The 17,020-nt window shown below is 36.0% G+C and overlaps 1 protein-coding gene across 3 annotated transcripts; it reads right to left on the bottom strand.

Moving 5' to 3' along the window:
* Positions 1–1,750: 1,750 nt before the first annotated feature.
* On the bottom strand, positions 1,751–14,192 carry LOC112024929 (probable 3-deoxy-D-manno-octulosonic acid transferase, mitochondrial). 3 transcript variants are annotated; one of them, XR_010631420.1, is made up of 13 exons: positions 13,890–14,191; positions 13,666–13,759; positions 13,337–13,379; positions 12,485–12,607; positions 12,078–12,197; positions 11,929–12,007; positions 11,558–11,674; positions 10,874–10,971; positions 10,296–10,386; positions 8,026–8,145; positions 7,866–7,936; positions 6,139–7,039; positions 4,455–5,258 (listed from the first exon to the last, which is right to left on the bottom strand). XR_010631420.1 is itself a non-coding variant. In XM_065779625.1 (12 exons), exons 1-12 carry the CDS (start codon positions 14,092–14,094, stop codon positions 2,217–2,219), a joined length of 1,335 nt encoding a protein of 444 aa, XP_065635697.1. In that variant the 5' UTR covers positions 14,095–14,192; the 3' UTR covers positions 1,751–2,216. The 3 variants fall into 3 exon arrangements, 2 of the variants coding, with proteins under 2 accessions (XP_065635697.1, XP_023913349.2); XM_065779625.1 differs by lacking the exons at positions 4,455–5,258; positions 6,139–7,039 and adding an exon at positions 1,751–2,390 and having other exon boundaries at positions 13,890–14,192; XM_024057581.2 differs by having other exon boundaries at positions 4,455–7,039.
* Positions 14,193–17,020: the final 2,828 nt, after the last annotated feature.

The raw sequence follows: 17,020 nt of genomic DNA, 5'->3' as shown, positions 1-17,020 counted from the left end.
CACATGATTGAATAACTATGTCTATATGGGATGTTGTGACATGTAAAAGCATAAACTGTATAGGACCTAACTGTAGAGGATATTTCCCTGCTTGATAAGTACACCACCATGGGCCATTCTAAGCTCTCAAATACTTCACATGCATACCTGAGACCTCAAAAGAATGGCTTGCATGTGGCGGCAGTTTGCCCGAGGCGGAGCAAAGAAACCCCCCACCCCCAGGACGTTCCTCCAGGTCACTTGGCTGTAAAAGTGGGAGAAGCTAGCAAGAGGTTTGTTATAAGAGCGGATTACCTGAACCACCCAGTAATTCGACAGTTGCTAGACCAAGCTTATGAAGAGAATGTTCATAACAAGAGTGGCCCTCTTGCCATACCTTGCGATGAGTTTCTTTTTTAAGATATAATCCAGTCCCTTGGAGGCAGTAATAATGAGAGTCAATTCACTTGCCATGGGGCCGTGGAAAAGCTGGGATTGAGCTCATTGAAGGACTCTAGACCACTTCTTCAAGGAATTGCAAGAAAATCAACATGCTAGAGATACAGCTACAACAGTCGGAAACGAGAAATACAGCAGAGACTGCCTCCTGCTGAACCAGGCTCTGTACATTAAAGACTGACAAGCAGCAGCATTGTTAATCAATTGCTACTAACAGGTTCATAACATATTACCAAATTATATTGAAACAAAGGATTACAATTTTATGCCTTTTGCTTCTTCTTCTTTTTTGATGTTGTTGATAGGTAACATATTTATGCCTTTTACATTCAATGAATGTTATTCAGAAGTAAAAAAAAAAACATTCAATGAAGGTTAAGATTTTTCATGAGAAATAAACAGCTATTGTGAAGCACCCAGGAAGACTGGAAGCTACACATACATAGCCATGAGCCATACAACAGAGCAACAACTCAAATCCTTTTCTAATCAATTAGATCACCGTCAAAATTTCTGTGATCAAGTAAAAAAACAAGAAAGAAAACATGTAGGATAAAAAGCTGATAGAGTGCATCAACATTTGCCTATGTTCCCATAAACTTGTTTCTGAGCTGTGAACATATAGTGTAAACTGAAATATTTTCCAGCTAACCAAAAATTAAGAAAGATGTAAAATCTACAACATAGTTTATAGATTAATCTATACCATGAATTTATATAGGAACCTAAGTGAAAACATGTGAATGGTCACTTGAACTTGCAATAAATGTATAGATCTGTAATATAATCCAAATCTAGAAACAGGTAACTCTAATAGATGCTTTTTTCAATTAATTTTAGTATTTGTATTGAATTAGACATACTGAAAATGCTTAACTCTCAAATTTATTAAAAAAAAAAAATTTGTAAGTGGTCCCAAACTGAAAAATGGAGGTACTGCATGATCTGTTCTCTTACCAGAACATAAAGAGAAGAAAATTGATTGGCATGTACCAACAGAACTAAAATAGCATTACTGGAACTGAAATATATATACCAAAAGCGGAATCTATTACCTTCTTCATTATCCAATGTCTTTTAAGTCCCAAGCTTGCAGTTCTATAGAACAGGCAAATCAAAAGGTTCGCTACAGCCAAACCCTTTGACACCAACACCATAATGGATGTGAAAGAGGATTACATCACACCTTGAAGCTTCCAACCACAAATTTTAAAGTACCAAAACTTCTCAAATTACTTAAAAAGGGAAGAAAATAATTCCCTTATAGTTGTATAATTTTCAAATGCAGCCTTTTGAAGCAGGTAGAGACACATGAAGAAACAAAATGTCAGTGCAAAAATACATAAATTTCATAGAAACAGATGCAAAAGAATATGTACTGTACAAGGTATAAAAAGACATGAGCTGTAATTTGTATTGCATAATTATCTTTCTATTTCACTCAAATCCAGGCTAGATGCAACTTTGGTTCAGGGTAACACTTGATTACAACACCACTTAACTTTCTCTTTCACCTTCTCATATGGACAAAAGTTGATGTCCAAATTGAATGTACCAATGGCATAGCGGACCACCAATATAACACCCACCGAATGAGATTGTATAGATCAGTGTGACTTGAAAGATACAGCTAGAAAGGTTGTGCCTGATGTATGAAGAGCCATGACAGGTTCCAGACGCACTAATTAGCATTAAATTGGTAAGTACTTCATTTTTGTAGAATAAAGCAGTCTTCACCTTCACATTACTTTTGTTGCATGTCAGTCTTGATTAAGTTTCTAACAGAGAGCCTGATTTAAAACATGGACATTTAGCAGACTCCAAACATTGGCAACAATACCAGTGGACAAAGCACGAAATGCTTGTTTTGCAGCCATGCGGCGTGCTTCTAGAACTTTGGCATCACTGAAGAGCTCCTTGAGCGCTTTCTCGAGCTCTAATTTTCCAGAAACCTGAATGGGCAGTTACAGTAAAAGATCCCAAATAAAATTTAATAAAACTCACAAATGAAAAACTTAAAGAACAGTTGATTTTCTGGGAATGTAATGGTTCAGATGCCCTTATGGCTAGTTTAGATGAAGGGGGGGAGGGGGAGTAGAGTAGAGTTGGCCGGAAATTGTCATTTCTGGCCATCTCTACTACTCCCCCTCTATCCAAACTGGCCATTAATAAGATCTAAGAGCTTTCTAGTAAGGAGACTGTATTTGACTGAGCTATCTCATATTATGATTTTGCTTTAGAGCTTGGTTCCGGCAGAGCTTCTGGACTTCTGAGTGCTTCCAATGGCCTGGTCCTCCTTGGATTTCATCCCCTTGATCTCCTCAGATCCCCTCAAATGCCTTAGGAAGGCTTCTATTTATAGGAGTTTAGGGGTAGGTAAGCGACACATGGCGGAGCTTGATTGGTGACACATGGCAGAGTTTGATTGGTGACACGTGGCAGAGTTTGATTGGTCCGCTTATGTCATCGCTTACACGTGCGAGGCTGATTGTGTCATCGCTTACACGTGCGATGATGTGTGATTGGTCTTTGCATGATACTTGGCAAATTTCTATTGGCTTCTGAATAGTGATAGTAAAACCTAGCAGTAGCATGTGGCGCTTTGTAATTGGCTGCATTTTGTGGACTTGGTAGTGTGACGTGTCAGCTTGTGATAGGTCGGGAATTTTCCCTGTCTACACGTATGTTAACATTCACCTACTTATGATTTCTTTTACACTAATTTGGCTTATTTTAGCAAAATTTCTCTAGTACCATTTGTCAAGTGTGAGTGCCTAGCATAAGAGAGTCGAGTATTTGTAGTAGATACTTTTTTTGTTTTCTAGCCTTTGGTCAATTTTTCTTGCCCTTAGTGTTTGTACTAGACATTAGAGATGACAATTGTTTTATAATTTGCCACATAATGGATTAGAGGAATTTTTTTTTAAAAAAAAATCTAAAGAAAAACTTAGTTTATAAAAAGATTATTTGCATGTGACAATTTATAAAACTATCTAAATTGGAGGAATTTTCTCCAATATATTATGTGACAATTTATAAAACAATCTACATTTATTATTTAAATAAGTCACACGATTCACTAAATAAATCATGCAACTAAAAGTATAAGTGAATGGTTTTATGATGCATCGGGTTAGAGAATTTCTTGGAAGTAGACTTTTTCCTAGTTCCTACCATACTAACCTCTTTTAAGAAATCTACGTGATACAAGTGGAACTTGGGCCTGGCCCAACCAACAAAACCCACCATTTAAGTAAAAAGATGCTTTAAAATGGGTAATATTTAAGCCCAACTTTATATTTTTCACGACAGCTATTATCATGTAGAGTGCATCAAAACTAAAGCACGATTGGTCACCACCCCAATTCATATTTCCCAACTCAGTGACGAATGACACGTGTGAAACACAGATATTTCAAGTCTTAGTTCGCACACACATGCGATGACATATGAAAGAAGGCAACAGAATGACAGGTTCCTAACCAAAACATGTCAAGCATTTGTCATAGTCACATAAGTCAATTTCAACTCTAAACTAGGTTTTTATTTATTTATTTATTTAGTGCAGAATAACTACGAGAATATTTACAATATACCGCTTAAATTATAATTACTTTCTCATTATGCACCTGCCACCAGCCATCACTATGCACTACATTTATTTATTTTTATTTTTGGGGTGTTTGATGGGAGAAAAATGCTATATTTTTAGTTGTTAAGAACTCATTGCCCATTGGTGTATTTATCTAAAATAGGTGGGTTCTAGTTAGCACAACTAGTAAAGTTTTTGATGGTCGAATAAGAGATCTAAAGTTCAGTCTTCGCTTACACAAAAAACTATTTAGTGTCTTAGTCTGATGATAAAGAGCACAATTATAAAAAGTAAACGTCATAAGTTAAAACTCTAATTAAAAAAAAAAAAAAAAAAAATCCAAGGCAGACCCTCAAGGTTATTACATTGGAGAAAACATCGTCAAAATCAATCAAAACATTGTTGGTTTAATCACGCATAAATATAATTAGCTACAACCCAGAAAAAACTAATTGCAATAGTAACGTCACATACAAGATGACGAGGGAAACCCCCAAAATCCCTCAATAGCATAATGCCAAAATGTATAGTTCTATGCAACGTAACCTACAATTCATGCAGTAACAAAACTTTGACAAAACCTAGTTATCTTAAGTCATTCTTCTAACAGGACACATGATTGAATAACTATGTCTATATGGGATGTTGTGACATGTAAAAGCATAAACTGTATAGGACCTAACTGTAGAGGATATTTCCCTGCTTGATAAGTACACCACCATGGGCCATTCTAAGCTCTCAAATACTTCACATGCATACCTGAGACCTCAAAAGAATGGCTTGCATGTGGCGGCAGTTTGCCCGAGGCGGAGCAAAGAAACCCCCCACCCCCAGGACGTTCCTCCAGGTCACTTGGCTGTAAAAGTGGGAGAAGCTAGCAAGAGGTTTGTTATAAGAGCGGATTACCTGAACCACCCAGTAATTCGACAGTTGCTAGACCAAGCTTATGAAGAGAATGTTCATAACAAGAGTGGCCCTCTTGCCATACCTTGCGATGAGTTTCTTTTTTAAGATATAATCCAGTCCCTTGGAGGCAGTAATAATGAGAGTCAATTCACTTGCCATGGGGCCGTGGAAAAGCTGGGATTGAGCTCATTGAAGGACTCTAGACCACTTCTTCAAGGAATTGCAAGAAAATCAACATGCTAGAGATACAGCTACAACAGTCGGGAAACGAGAAATACAGCAGAGACTGCCTCCTGCTGAACCAGGCTCTGTACATTAAAGACTGACAAGCAGCAGCATTGTTAATCAATTGCTACTAAACAGGTTCATAACATATTACCAAATTATATTGAAACAAAGGATTACAATTTTATGCCTTTTGCTTCTTCTTCTTTTTTGATGTTGTTGATAGGTAACATATTTATGCCTTTTACATTCAATGAATGTTATTCAGAAGTAAAAAAAAAAACATTCAATGAAGGTTAAGATTTTTCATGAGAAATAAACAGCTATTGTGAAGCACCCAGGAAGACTGGAAGCTACACATACATAGCCATGAGCCATACAACAGAGCAACAACTCAAATCCTTTTCTAATCAATTAGATCACCGTCAAAATTTCTGTGATCAAGTAAAAAAACAAGAAAGAAAACATGTAGGATAAAAAGCTGATAGAGTGCATCAACATTTGCCTATGTTCCCATAAACTTGTTTCTGAGCTGTGAACATATAGTGTAAACTGAAATATTTTCCAGCTAACCAAAAATTAAGAAAGATGTAAAATCTACAACATAGTTTATAGATTAATCTATACCATGAATTTATATAGGAACCTAAGTGAAAACATGTGAATGGTCACTTGAACTTGCAATAAATGTATAGATCTGTAATATAATCCAAATCTAGAAACAGGTAACTCTAATAGATGCTTTTTTCAATTAATTTTAGTATTTGTATTGAATTAGACATACTGAAAATGCTTAACTCTCAAATTTATTAAAAAAAAAAAATTTGTTAAGTGGTCCCAAACTGAAAAATGGAGGTACTGCATGATCTGTTCTCTTACCAGAACATAAAGAGAAGAAAATTGATTGGCATGTACCAACAGAACTAAAATAGCATTACTGGAACTGAAATATATATACCAAAAGCGGAATCTATTACCTTCTTCATTATCCAATGTCTTTTAAGTTCCCAAGCTTGCAGTTCTATAGAACAGGCAAATCAAAAGGTTCGCTACAGCCAAACCCTTTGACACCAACACCATAATGGATGTGAAAGAGGATTACATCACACCTTGAAGCTTCCAACCACAAATTTTAAAGTACCAAAACTTCTCAAATTACTTAAAAAAGGGAAGAAAATAATTCCCTTATAGTTGTATAATTTTCAAATGCAGCCTTTTGAAGCAGGTAGAGACACATGAAGAAACAAAATGTCAGTGCAAAAATACATAAATTTCATAGAAACAGATGCAAAAGAATATGTACTGTACAAGGTATAAAAAGGACATGAGCTGTAATTTGTATTGCATAATTATCTTTCTATTTCACTCAAATCCAGGCTAGATGCAACTTTGGTTCAGGGTAACACTTGATTACAACACCACTTAACTTTCTCTTTCACCTTCTCATATGGACAAAAGTTGATGTCCAAATTGAATGTACCCAATGGCATAGCGGACCACCAATATAACACCCACCGAATGAGATTGTATAGATCAGTGTGACTTGAAAGATACAGCTAGAAAGGTTGTGCCTGATGTATGAAGAGCCATGACAGGTTCCAGACGCACTAATTAGCATTAAATTGGTAAGTACTTCATTTTTGTAGAATAAAGCAGTCTTCACCTTCACATTACTTTTGTTGCATGTCAGTCTTGATTAAGTTTCTAACAGAGAGCCTGATTTAAAACATGGACATTTAGCAGACTCCAAACATTGGCAACAATACCAGTGGACAAAGCACGAAATGCTTGTTTTGCAGCCATGCGGCGTGCTTCTAGAACTTTGGCATCACTGAAGAGCTCCTTGAGCGCTTTCTCAAGCTCTAATTTTCCAGAAACCTGAATGGGCAGTTACAGTAAAAGATCCCAAATAAAATTTAATAAAATTCAAAAATGAAAAACTTAAAGAACAGTTGATTTTCTGGGAATGTAATGGTTCAGATGCCCTTATGGCTAGTTTAGATGAAGGGGGAGGTAGGGGGAGTAGAGTAGAGTTGGCCAGAAATTGACAATTTCTGGCCAACTATACTACTCCCCCTCTATCCAAACTGGCCATTAATAAGATCTAAGAGCTTTCTAGTAAGGAGACCGTATTTGACTGAGCTATCTCATATTATGATTTCAGCATATAGTAGCCCTTATAGATTCAGATTGAAGTTCAGCACCAATACAGTTCAAAGTATCTTCTTGAATTATTTCATAGCTTTTCTCAAAGAATTAACTGAAGCAGGAAATACGTGTGTTTCAATGTTAATAGATCCTCTAATTCCCACTACTTAACTCAGGAACCATCCATACGGATCCCTTCCTTACATCAAAATCCCCCAATCTGGCAAACAAAAATCATCTACAAATATCTAAGTCAACTGAAAAGTTGTAGCCCTGTACGCTACAAAAAGAAGATGGAACAAATCATGTTAACAAATAACCTTAACCTTAAGTCTACGAAGATTAGCACAGACTCAAAAATCGATTGAATACTCACAAGACACCTCATATCTCTTTATTTGTTCTAGATTTTCAGAGCAGAATTATTATTTAATATTGTCGAAACATTATAATCATTTTGGAGATTGAACTACAAAAAGAGTTTGAAAAAATGATCTTAAATAATATATATTAAATTTGAAATAGAAAATATTAACAAGGAGAGAGTTCAGCAAACCTGCATAACTGACAAAGGATTTAATCGTTGCATTTCTAGTACCATGTGTGAGAAATGCCCAACATGACAACCTGATATAAACCAAAAAGAAGAGCTTCTAAAATAGTACCTTAAAACATGACAATTTAACCCAAGAACGTATGAGCGAACAAAAGTTTACCTGTCAAAACAGCACAGCCAGCCGCAGCAGCTTCAAATATGTTATGGCCAGCCAAACCAGAGAAGAACGAGCCTCCAACTACAGCTATTGGAGTTAACCTATACAGGTATCTCAACTCACCTACAAAACAGATTCAAAGAGGACATAGCAATATTATCATTGTGGACCAAATATCCTTTAAATCAAGCATAAAAGCCTACCCATGCAAGGTTTGATATATGCATGGAATAGTGCCTCGTAAGGTATGTATCATGTTATTGACTTCTATGCAAGCCTCAATTGCAGTCACGACTGCCAATTTCATGAACATCAACAGGCTCAACAAAATGTCTACATTGGCTATTCTTCAAATCCACATACGGAAAATTTGGGGGGGGTGGGGGGGAGTGGAAGAGAGACCCAGGATGACAAAATTCAACCCAGGTCTGTCAAAAACAAAACCAGGCACCAGTTGATATAAATATATGAGAATGGAGCAGACTAAGCTTTCATTGTTCACCTGCGGTGCAGTGTAAGCCTCAAGAGGAGTGGCAGGCATGGGGTACAGAAATATTTTGATTTATTAAAGAACACAGAACACCAAATACGGTGAAAGCAAATTATATGAAAAATATAAAAGAAAGATCTTCATTCCAAAGCAACTCCCATTATACCTAATATGCAACATAGGATTTGAAATGAAACCTATCCTTCCAGGTGCACAGCATGTGCCCCATGAATGACCCACACTTTTTAAGTGTGAGTTTAGGAGAATTGCTGATGAGAAAAAGTAACTTTGGGGCATTATCCTTGAACATATCCTTTGAAGCAAACATGTAATCCTTGGGAGGTTTGTGACTTACATTTTGGATGATGTATCTAATGGAGAAACAAAGGAAATCCAATAGCAAAACCGGACAAAAGTTGGCTCAACTAATAAACTCTCATCATTAATTTGGGGTTTACATGAATAAATCCTAATTCATCAGCTGCTTCAATAAAATGAACCATTTCACTCCTGGTACAATTCATTCTATTGCTCCTTTTGTTTCCACATAAATATATTCTCTAAAAAAGGTTTTCCGGTGTTTAATGCAAATGAAAATGTTAAGTCAACAAAAAAATGTTTTCTATGGTCAACAACTAGTTACACCAAAATGGTGGAAAATGGTTTAAAAGATGTAAACCAATTTCCAGAAAAGCCTTGACTTTATCCCTACCACTCTTACCCCTTTCAACTCCTTTATGGTTGATGGTCAATACCATCTCCCCCCAGCCCCCCTTCCAAAACTACCAATTGGCCATTGGTTGCCGGCCGTTGCCACCACCAGCTGCCACTCTCCAGCCACCACAGCCTATCACTGACAACTAACTGCCAGCCTTCACGGCCATCAAACTCTGGCTGTAACTCAACCTGCCTGCTGCTACCACTCGCCCACCATCATCAATCACCTGCCATTGCTGCCACCACCACTTTCCTCTCACGACTGTCATCATCGTTGGGAATTTTCAGTGTAATCAAAGGTTAGAAAATTATTTTCCAAGTTGCAAACAAACAACGGAAAACAATTCATTTTCTCTGAGACCCTTTTTCATTGAGAACATCACCAGTGGTAAAACATTTTACACTAAAATAAACGAAGCCTTGGTTGAAAGTCGACAACCCATGCCTATTAACTCCCTCATTTAACCCCCAACTAGAGTTCCCATCAGCTAGGCCCCAAACCATTCACCAAAGTATTAGGTTCTGTTTTGTCCTTTTTTGTCTTCCCATTCATTTGTCTTAACGTTCTTATTTGAAGAAACCTATTTACATCATGTTCCATGTGGGAAGTCTCAGTTTTTTGAGATCTTTGTTTGCATATTGTACTTTGACTGGGGGAGGGTGTCGTTTAGTTCCATTTTTTGAAATTTTGGACCTAATGAGTGTCCATTTGTAATTCTTTAAGGGCAATTGCATTTGAGTGTACCTTCTTTCTAATAAATTATTCTCTTATCCAAAAAATCAAGTACGTACCAATCATGCAACTCTCTAAAAGCATCTTACTTCATCTAGTATGCTTCAAATCTATGAGGTACATACTAATAATTAATCTTACACATGGTTAGGTCTGGATAATGGAGAAATTGTTGTAGACTTCAAAATCATCTTGACTAAAATGGTGTTTTAAGGTAAAGCAACATGGGTGAGATGCTTTCAATTCTCGAAGAACTTTTCACAGAAGTAAACATGCTTTGTAGGGAAAAAGTAAAAGACAACAAAAGAAGTAGAGGAGAAAGAAAATGCAAACCTAATGTGTCCACAACGTATATATTAGTTCCTGGCTTAAGGTTCTCCTGTCGAGACCTCAAAGCTACATTTTGCCCTGCTTTCTGCAATTCCTGCACCATTTAAGGCAAAGGCATCACACACACAGAGAAAGGTATGTTAAGGTGTAGCCTCAGATGTGATAGATCCAATGCAGCTATGCATTAGAATATTAACCAAATTAGAAAAGAAAAAAAAAAGTTATTCTGTTTTGAAAAAGATAAAATCTAACCCATATGGACCATAAATTCAAGAAGTAAACACATGTTCCTAATACTGTGAAAACTTCTAAAATAGAATTCCAAATTGCATTACATTATGTATCTACACATTCGTAATCAATTGCACATGATTACTTTTACAACCCAGATTGTTAATGTCTTTCAAATACTGTTTAATGATTACTGTACTACCATGAACTTAATTAGTATCTGGGTTTAGAAATTTCATCCATCTCTTATAACAAGATTGTTGGGAACTTATTATGAATGACCATCAGGAGCAATTATAAAGAGGGGAACTACAGTCATATTGTTAACTGGCTTTGCATCAGAACCATACTTGAGCAATTTCTAGTCCATGTTGTGGATCGCGAGGCACAAGTATAGTGACTATATCTGGATGCATTTCCGTGAGCACTCTATGAACTCCTAGCATTACTGCAGAGAGAACCAATGGCACTTCAGCTTTTATTTTCAACAAGTAAAGAAAACTAAAACAACAATAAAAGTTAAAGGAAACTGAAGGCCACTATAATACATCTATATGTTATGCCCCAGAGATATTAATAGTGAATCTGTTAAAGTTGAACATGGTAACTAAACAAAAAGAAGTCAAAAGTCAAGAACAATTAGTTACTTCATTTTGGGTGGATTTGTTCTACTTTCCCAAAAAATGGACCTACAAAATATGAAAAGAAAAAAAATGAATGCAGCAATTTGAAAAATTGGCGGGTAATACAAATTGAGTAGATAGAGCACGTTGACATTTTTGCAATGAGAAAAAATTCCATTCTTAGTGACATCAAACTACCCTAATATGTCAGTTGTACCAGTTGCATTACAATCATGGACTCCTAGACTTATAAGTTAAATCAAACTTTTATAAACCAACACAGCTATTAATGTGGTATAATAACACCACAAAATGGAGGTGAGGTCTTTACATAAATTTGACTGAAAAAGGACAAATGAATTTAGGTCACTGTACTATGTTAGTATTGGAAGCAAATGACTGGGAACTGACTTTCTTCTTCACCCCTATGTATGGAAGAGGCCATCCAAACCTGCCTGTGGGCAAGCTGTAACTTCAGATCCTGTATACTTCTTAACTCTCCCTCTGAAGCATCAAATTCTTCTACCGCTGAATGGAAAGAATGCAACACCAAATTAAGATAGACTATATTCATCTTCTTCAACTACTTTCAAAATTTATTTATTGGAAAATTGCAAAAGATAAAATAAGGGATTCAAATGGTAGCAACTGAATCATCAAAAGTACTTCAAAAGAAGTATAGTCCAACAATAATCAATAAAAAAAAAATAGGGGAAGACCACTTTTAAAAATCAACATTTAAAAATACTAAATGGATTTCAACTCATATTTGATGAGCATACCATATTTTAGGTCACCAGAAAATTTTATGATATAAGGAGAGGCTTGTAGTAGTTGGAAGTGGATTGCTTGCATAGTGCTCTGTGTCATACAACAAGATCAGCAACAACGGAATACAAATTACTGTCATTAAAAACAAAGGAATACATACCAAGGGGACAATCAAAGAAAACTTTGACAGCATCAATGAAATCAGTGGAAGAAGCAATGGTCCAGAAAAAATTTTAAAGGATTTTGAAGACATTCGAGCATTCAACAATGCCAGCACTATCTGAAAAGCAAATAGATGGGAATAAGTTAAGAGAATCACACAAGGTATCTAAGAATGCCTGCTTTAATTACAGAGATGCATGCATGTGTGTCTATATATATATATATATATATCATGAAAGGCATACGATCTCAAAAATGACTTTGTAAGATACGCAATTATGCACACATATAGAATAACGTTGCTCGAGAAAAACATGATGTCTTTAAACAAATAAAGGGTGGTCCAAGATCTAATTGAAGTAAATAAACATATATTACATGTGTGAATATGAAGGACTAACTTACACCATTTTCTGAAGCACCCATAATAAGATTTGGCCATAGTTCACTCTCTATTAGGATGATTGCATTTGGCTTCCAATAGTCAAGGAAAGCACCCACTGCAGAAGGAGTATCAAGTGGGGCAAACTGTTTCAACCGGAAAGTTTGAGAACATTAAAACGAATGTTACATCAATTTTTGGTTAAGCTAAAGCGAACAGGTAATGCATTAAAGCTTAAGGCATAGACATCAAATGCAGTCACAAACAAAATTTTCAAACCATGTTGCTGTTAAAGCCCTAACTTAAATAGGCAGTAGCGAGAAGCGGGACACCGAAACCTAGCAAGAAAAGCTCCCTGTGAAGCCACAGCTACCAAGCTATTTTGATAGAATGGCTGAGAAACTAGCTTAAAAGGCATTGGTGTTAATATTGTTCCCATTCAACCTTGAAGTTTCTATAGATCCTTTTATTTCATTTGGAAGATAGAAATTTTTTTTTAAAGGTCTACTAACAGAAAAATTAAGGCTGAAGCAGCATCACCATTAAGTTCTAATTATTTCAATAATAACATCATGTGAAGTCAACAGTTTTCTGGGTTTTGACCATCATAGCAGTTGAAAATATCAAGAAGCTAAACAGCATGGTGAAACATGCAGTTCTAAGCAACCCGATGCTTTATGGCCAACAAGAACACGACACGTTATGCTACTTCTTACTTAAGCAAAGCAATGAAATGCCACCGATTTGTCAAGTCACATAAGAACAGAAATGTACTATAGAATAGTCTATAGAAATATCAAAATGAATCTGCACATATTCAATTTTTCATAGCGAAGAGAACAAAGTAAATGTCGACTTAATATCCCGAAGAGTACCTGATATATGACACCACTTGGAAGCCGTTTACTTATTACTTCGCTGCACCAATAAAGGTAATTCACAAATATATGTACACAAAGGTCAGTCGCGCTTATTAGTTATTAGTGCGGTTCTTCATGTTAGATTAAATTATTGAACACGCCATTTCCTATCGGCTTAATAGCTAATTCATCACTTCAAATATGCAAATCAAGAACAATCCCTAGGAAATTTATTTGGACTGTATAAGCTTTAATTAAATGGCACTCTACCAAATCAAATTCACAATAATAAGCTACAATTAATAAATTAAAAAAAAAAAAAAAAAAAAACCATAATTTCTTACAATGCAGACACTGTTGTAGTAGTCATCAAAACGTTCACATCAGGCCTCTGCTTCATGCACTCTTTGATTATCGGAATCGCCGTAATTCCTTCACCTACAATTTCAATTTATAGTATGTGTAATTTGATAAACCTTTAATTTTGACAGAACCTAATACAATTTTTCAACAACGCATTGAGCATTTGAATTTGCAGCATATAGAGAGTTTGAGAAGTTGGGGGAACCTAGAGAGACGGCGTGGAACCAGAGGAGTGGGCCGGTGGGCCGAGAGAGAGAAGGAAGGCCCAATCGCTCGGTCCAGCGGAGAGAGTGTTCGCGGCCACGAAGTCTGCGCCACCGTAGGTGAAGATTCACCACCGGCTCGGCACCGTAGCTCACTGCTCTGTATATTCTGTACGCTAACTTTCCTGCTGCCTCCGTTGCCGCCATTTCTCTATTCTCAAATCTCAAATTCAATTTTTTTTTTTCCCCAAAATTGTGTTTTTGATCTGAATGAGTGTGACAGAGTGTGTGTGGGTGTGGGTATAAAAAAATTGGGTGGGCTAGGTGGGCCAAGTGGGAAGTTGCGTGAATGGGGCCTACTAGCCAAATCAACTTTAATTTACAATTTAGGAATTTTTAAAAAAATAACTACAAAACTCAAACAATATTATTAGTTAGCCAATGTTTCAAACATATTGCATTTTTAACAATTCGACTTTAGAGGAGTCGATTTTACTGTTCATATTGCATATTTTTTGTGATTTTTTACACAGAAACTGATTTCACTAGAGTCGCATCCTATACAAAGAAATCGACTTTACTGAAGTCGATTTCTTTGTATAGAAAACGACTTCAACGAAGTCGATTTCTTTGATATGCCCAGCCCAAAAACTTACACGATTTTTTCGTGTTCTTCCTTTCCTCCCCGCGCCTGGGTTTCCACTTCCAAGCCCTAAAAACCCATGAAAAAATCTCCAAAACAAATCAAATCGTCGGTGTTGCTGGGGTTCGTCGGAGTTTGGTGAATCGGCGCCTGGGTTCTTCGTTTGCTCATCGGTGTTGCTGGGTTCGTCGGTCAGAATCGGCGCCTGGGTTCGTTCTTCTTCGTTCTGGGTTCGTTCTTCATCACAGCTTGATTCAGTTTTTTCTTCGTTCTTTTCATCACAGCTTGTTTGAAAATATATACAAAGAATCGACTCCAGAGGAGACAATTTCTATGTACAGAAATCGACTCCTCTGGAGACGATTTCTATGTACAGAAACCGTCTCCTCTGGAGTCGATTTCTGTGCATAGAAATCGTCTCCTCCGGAGTCGATTTATGCGTAAGTGTTTGAACAAAGAGAGGGAAATCGACTTCAGTTCACTCGAATTGTTAAAAATGAAATTAGTTTGAAAGTTTGCCTAACTAATGATATTGTTTGGGATTGATGGTTATTTTCTTAAAAAGCCCTACAATTTACACTCACCTTCGTTATCTGATTTTATTTATGTTTTGGTGAAGTAAAACCTTTTTGTGCATAATACCACAAATTGGAAATAACCATTGGGGTCTTCCACTTTTAAATTCCTCGTTGCTTTCAATCACTATGAGAGAGAGAGAAGAAAAATGAATAACAGTTTAGAGTTCCAATTGGTCAATTTTGAAAAATCTTGGACATGATTGGCATCAACCTAAACCTCAAGGAGGTCAACTGTATTTTACCTTATTAGTTAATTAACTTATACTTTGTTCTAGGCTTGTTTAGACCATAAATTCATAAATTCATATATATCAAAAAAAAAAAAAAATTGGTATCCTTAGAGAGATGTTCTTGCAATCCATTAGCAAACTATTTGAGCATGACCAAATATGGTATTAAAAAAACTATTTGTTCGTGCCTTAAAGCCTTTCTATTCTTAGAGCAATTGTATTAGTCTTTGCAAAATTTCTGTCTATTTTAGCATAAGAATTCATTTTTTTTATTTTACATAGTCACTTTTACAAAACACACACATCATATTATCTATTATACACTCTACTTTATTTAAATAATCATTTTATTCATTTTTTATTATTATTTCACTCTCAGATAACTCTCACTTCTCACACTGATCCTCTCACCTCTCTCTCCTCTCAAACCTCTCTCTCAGCCACCGTTGCTGCTCTTCGCTAGCATTGCTGCTGCTACTTCTTCTTCTTCTCTTATCCCAAACCAATACCACATCATCATCATCATCATCTTCTTCTTCTTCTTCTATAAACTACCTAGCAAAATAACACAAATCATACCCAAATCTTCTTCTTCTTCTTCTATAAGACAAAGTGAACCTGTCAAGTTATTGTCCTGTAAATACAGCGTGTATAGTCGTTGGAGTCTGAGGAGTGAGGTTGGGATCTTACGGGACATCTGGTTTCCGGCGAGGATGATGATTTTTAAGTGGTGGAGACTGGAGATTGAGTCAGGGAAGTTTCCGGAGAAGTTGTTGAGGAAGAGAGATTTGAAGTTGAGGAGGCCAGTGAGGTCTGGGATTCGGCTAGAGAGAGAGTTTCCTTTGAGGTTGAGGACTCTTAAAAGGGAAAGAGAAAATCGAGGGAGAAGGTCAGCAATGAAGTGAGAGAAAAAAAGAATTAAAAAATCATTTGCAAATGAATAGTAACTATAGATATATACATCGTTATTGTAGTAATTTTGGATATATATAAACTTATGCACCCATTGATGTGGGTGTTTTTTTGGTTAAAATGTGTAAAACTAACATCTTTTTCTATTTTGCAAACTTATGCAAGCATTAATACGGTTGCTATTATGGTCTTTCTATTGTTTACCTCATAATCCCCAACATTTGAAAGGCTAACCACTCTATCATAGCCCTTCTCTTATGGTGGGAAGGTTGAAAACTACACAAACTCTCTATTAATGGTTAGGCCAAGATTTTACTTTGGGGAGGATAAAATTTATATTCGCTATATGTATGTGTGTTACATAATATAAAAGGCAATTCATAGTTTATATTAAGTAATATTTTAATGAAATAATACCCACAAAATAATAGCATTTATATTCATTCTATATTGTTTAGCTACAGTGGCGATGCCACATTGCATCTAGGGGTTCAAATAACCCCCTTACTTGGGACAAATATATATATATATATATATAATTTTTTTGTTTTGCTCACCTTAAAAGAAAAAATTTACCCCCCAAAAGAAACCTAACAGGCAACAACAAATCAATTAAACACCAACCTTTATTTTGGCCTTTTTAAACAAAAAGAAAAAAAAAATCCAACAACAAACCAATTTGGTTTAAAATCTGAAGAAAATTTTTTTTTGTTGATCTTAAATCTTAGAAAAATACAATTAAGTGGGCAATAAAGTATAAACACTAAAAG

Source organism: Quercus suber, unplaced genomic scaffold (genome assembly GCF_002906115.3).
Source record: "Quercus suber isolate HL8 unplaced genomic scaffold, Cork oak 2.0 scaffold_215, whole genome shotgun sequence".
Classification (NCBI taxonomy): Eukaryota; Viridiplantae; Streptophyta; class Magnoliopsida; order Fagales; family Fagaceae; genus Quercus; species Quercus suber.
Note: the sequence above shows the minus strand (reverse complement) of the source record. Positions and strands in the feature narration are given on the sequence as shown.

Coding starts and splice junctions, on each gene's coding strand:
- LOC112024929 (XM_065779625.1), bottom strand. CDS start 14,094: ATGGCGGCAACGGAGGCAGCAGGAAAGTTAGCGTACAGAATATACAGA. Junction 13,380..13,665: donor ACTACAACAGTGTCTGCATT/GTAAGAAATTAT, acceptor TTATTGGTGCAG/CGAAGTAATAAGTAAACGGC. Junction 12,008..12,077: donor TTTCTTTGATTGTCCCCTTG/GTATGTATTCCT, acceptor TGTATGACACAG/AGCACTATGCAAGCAATCCA.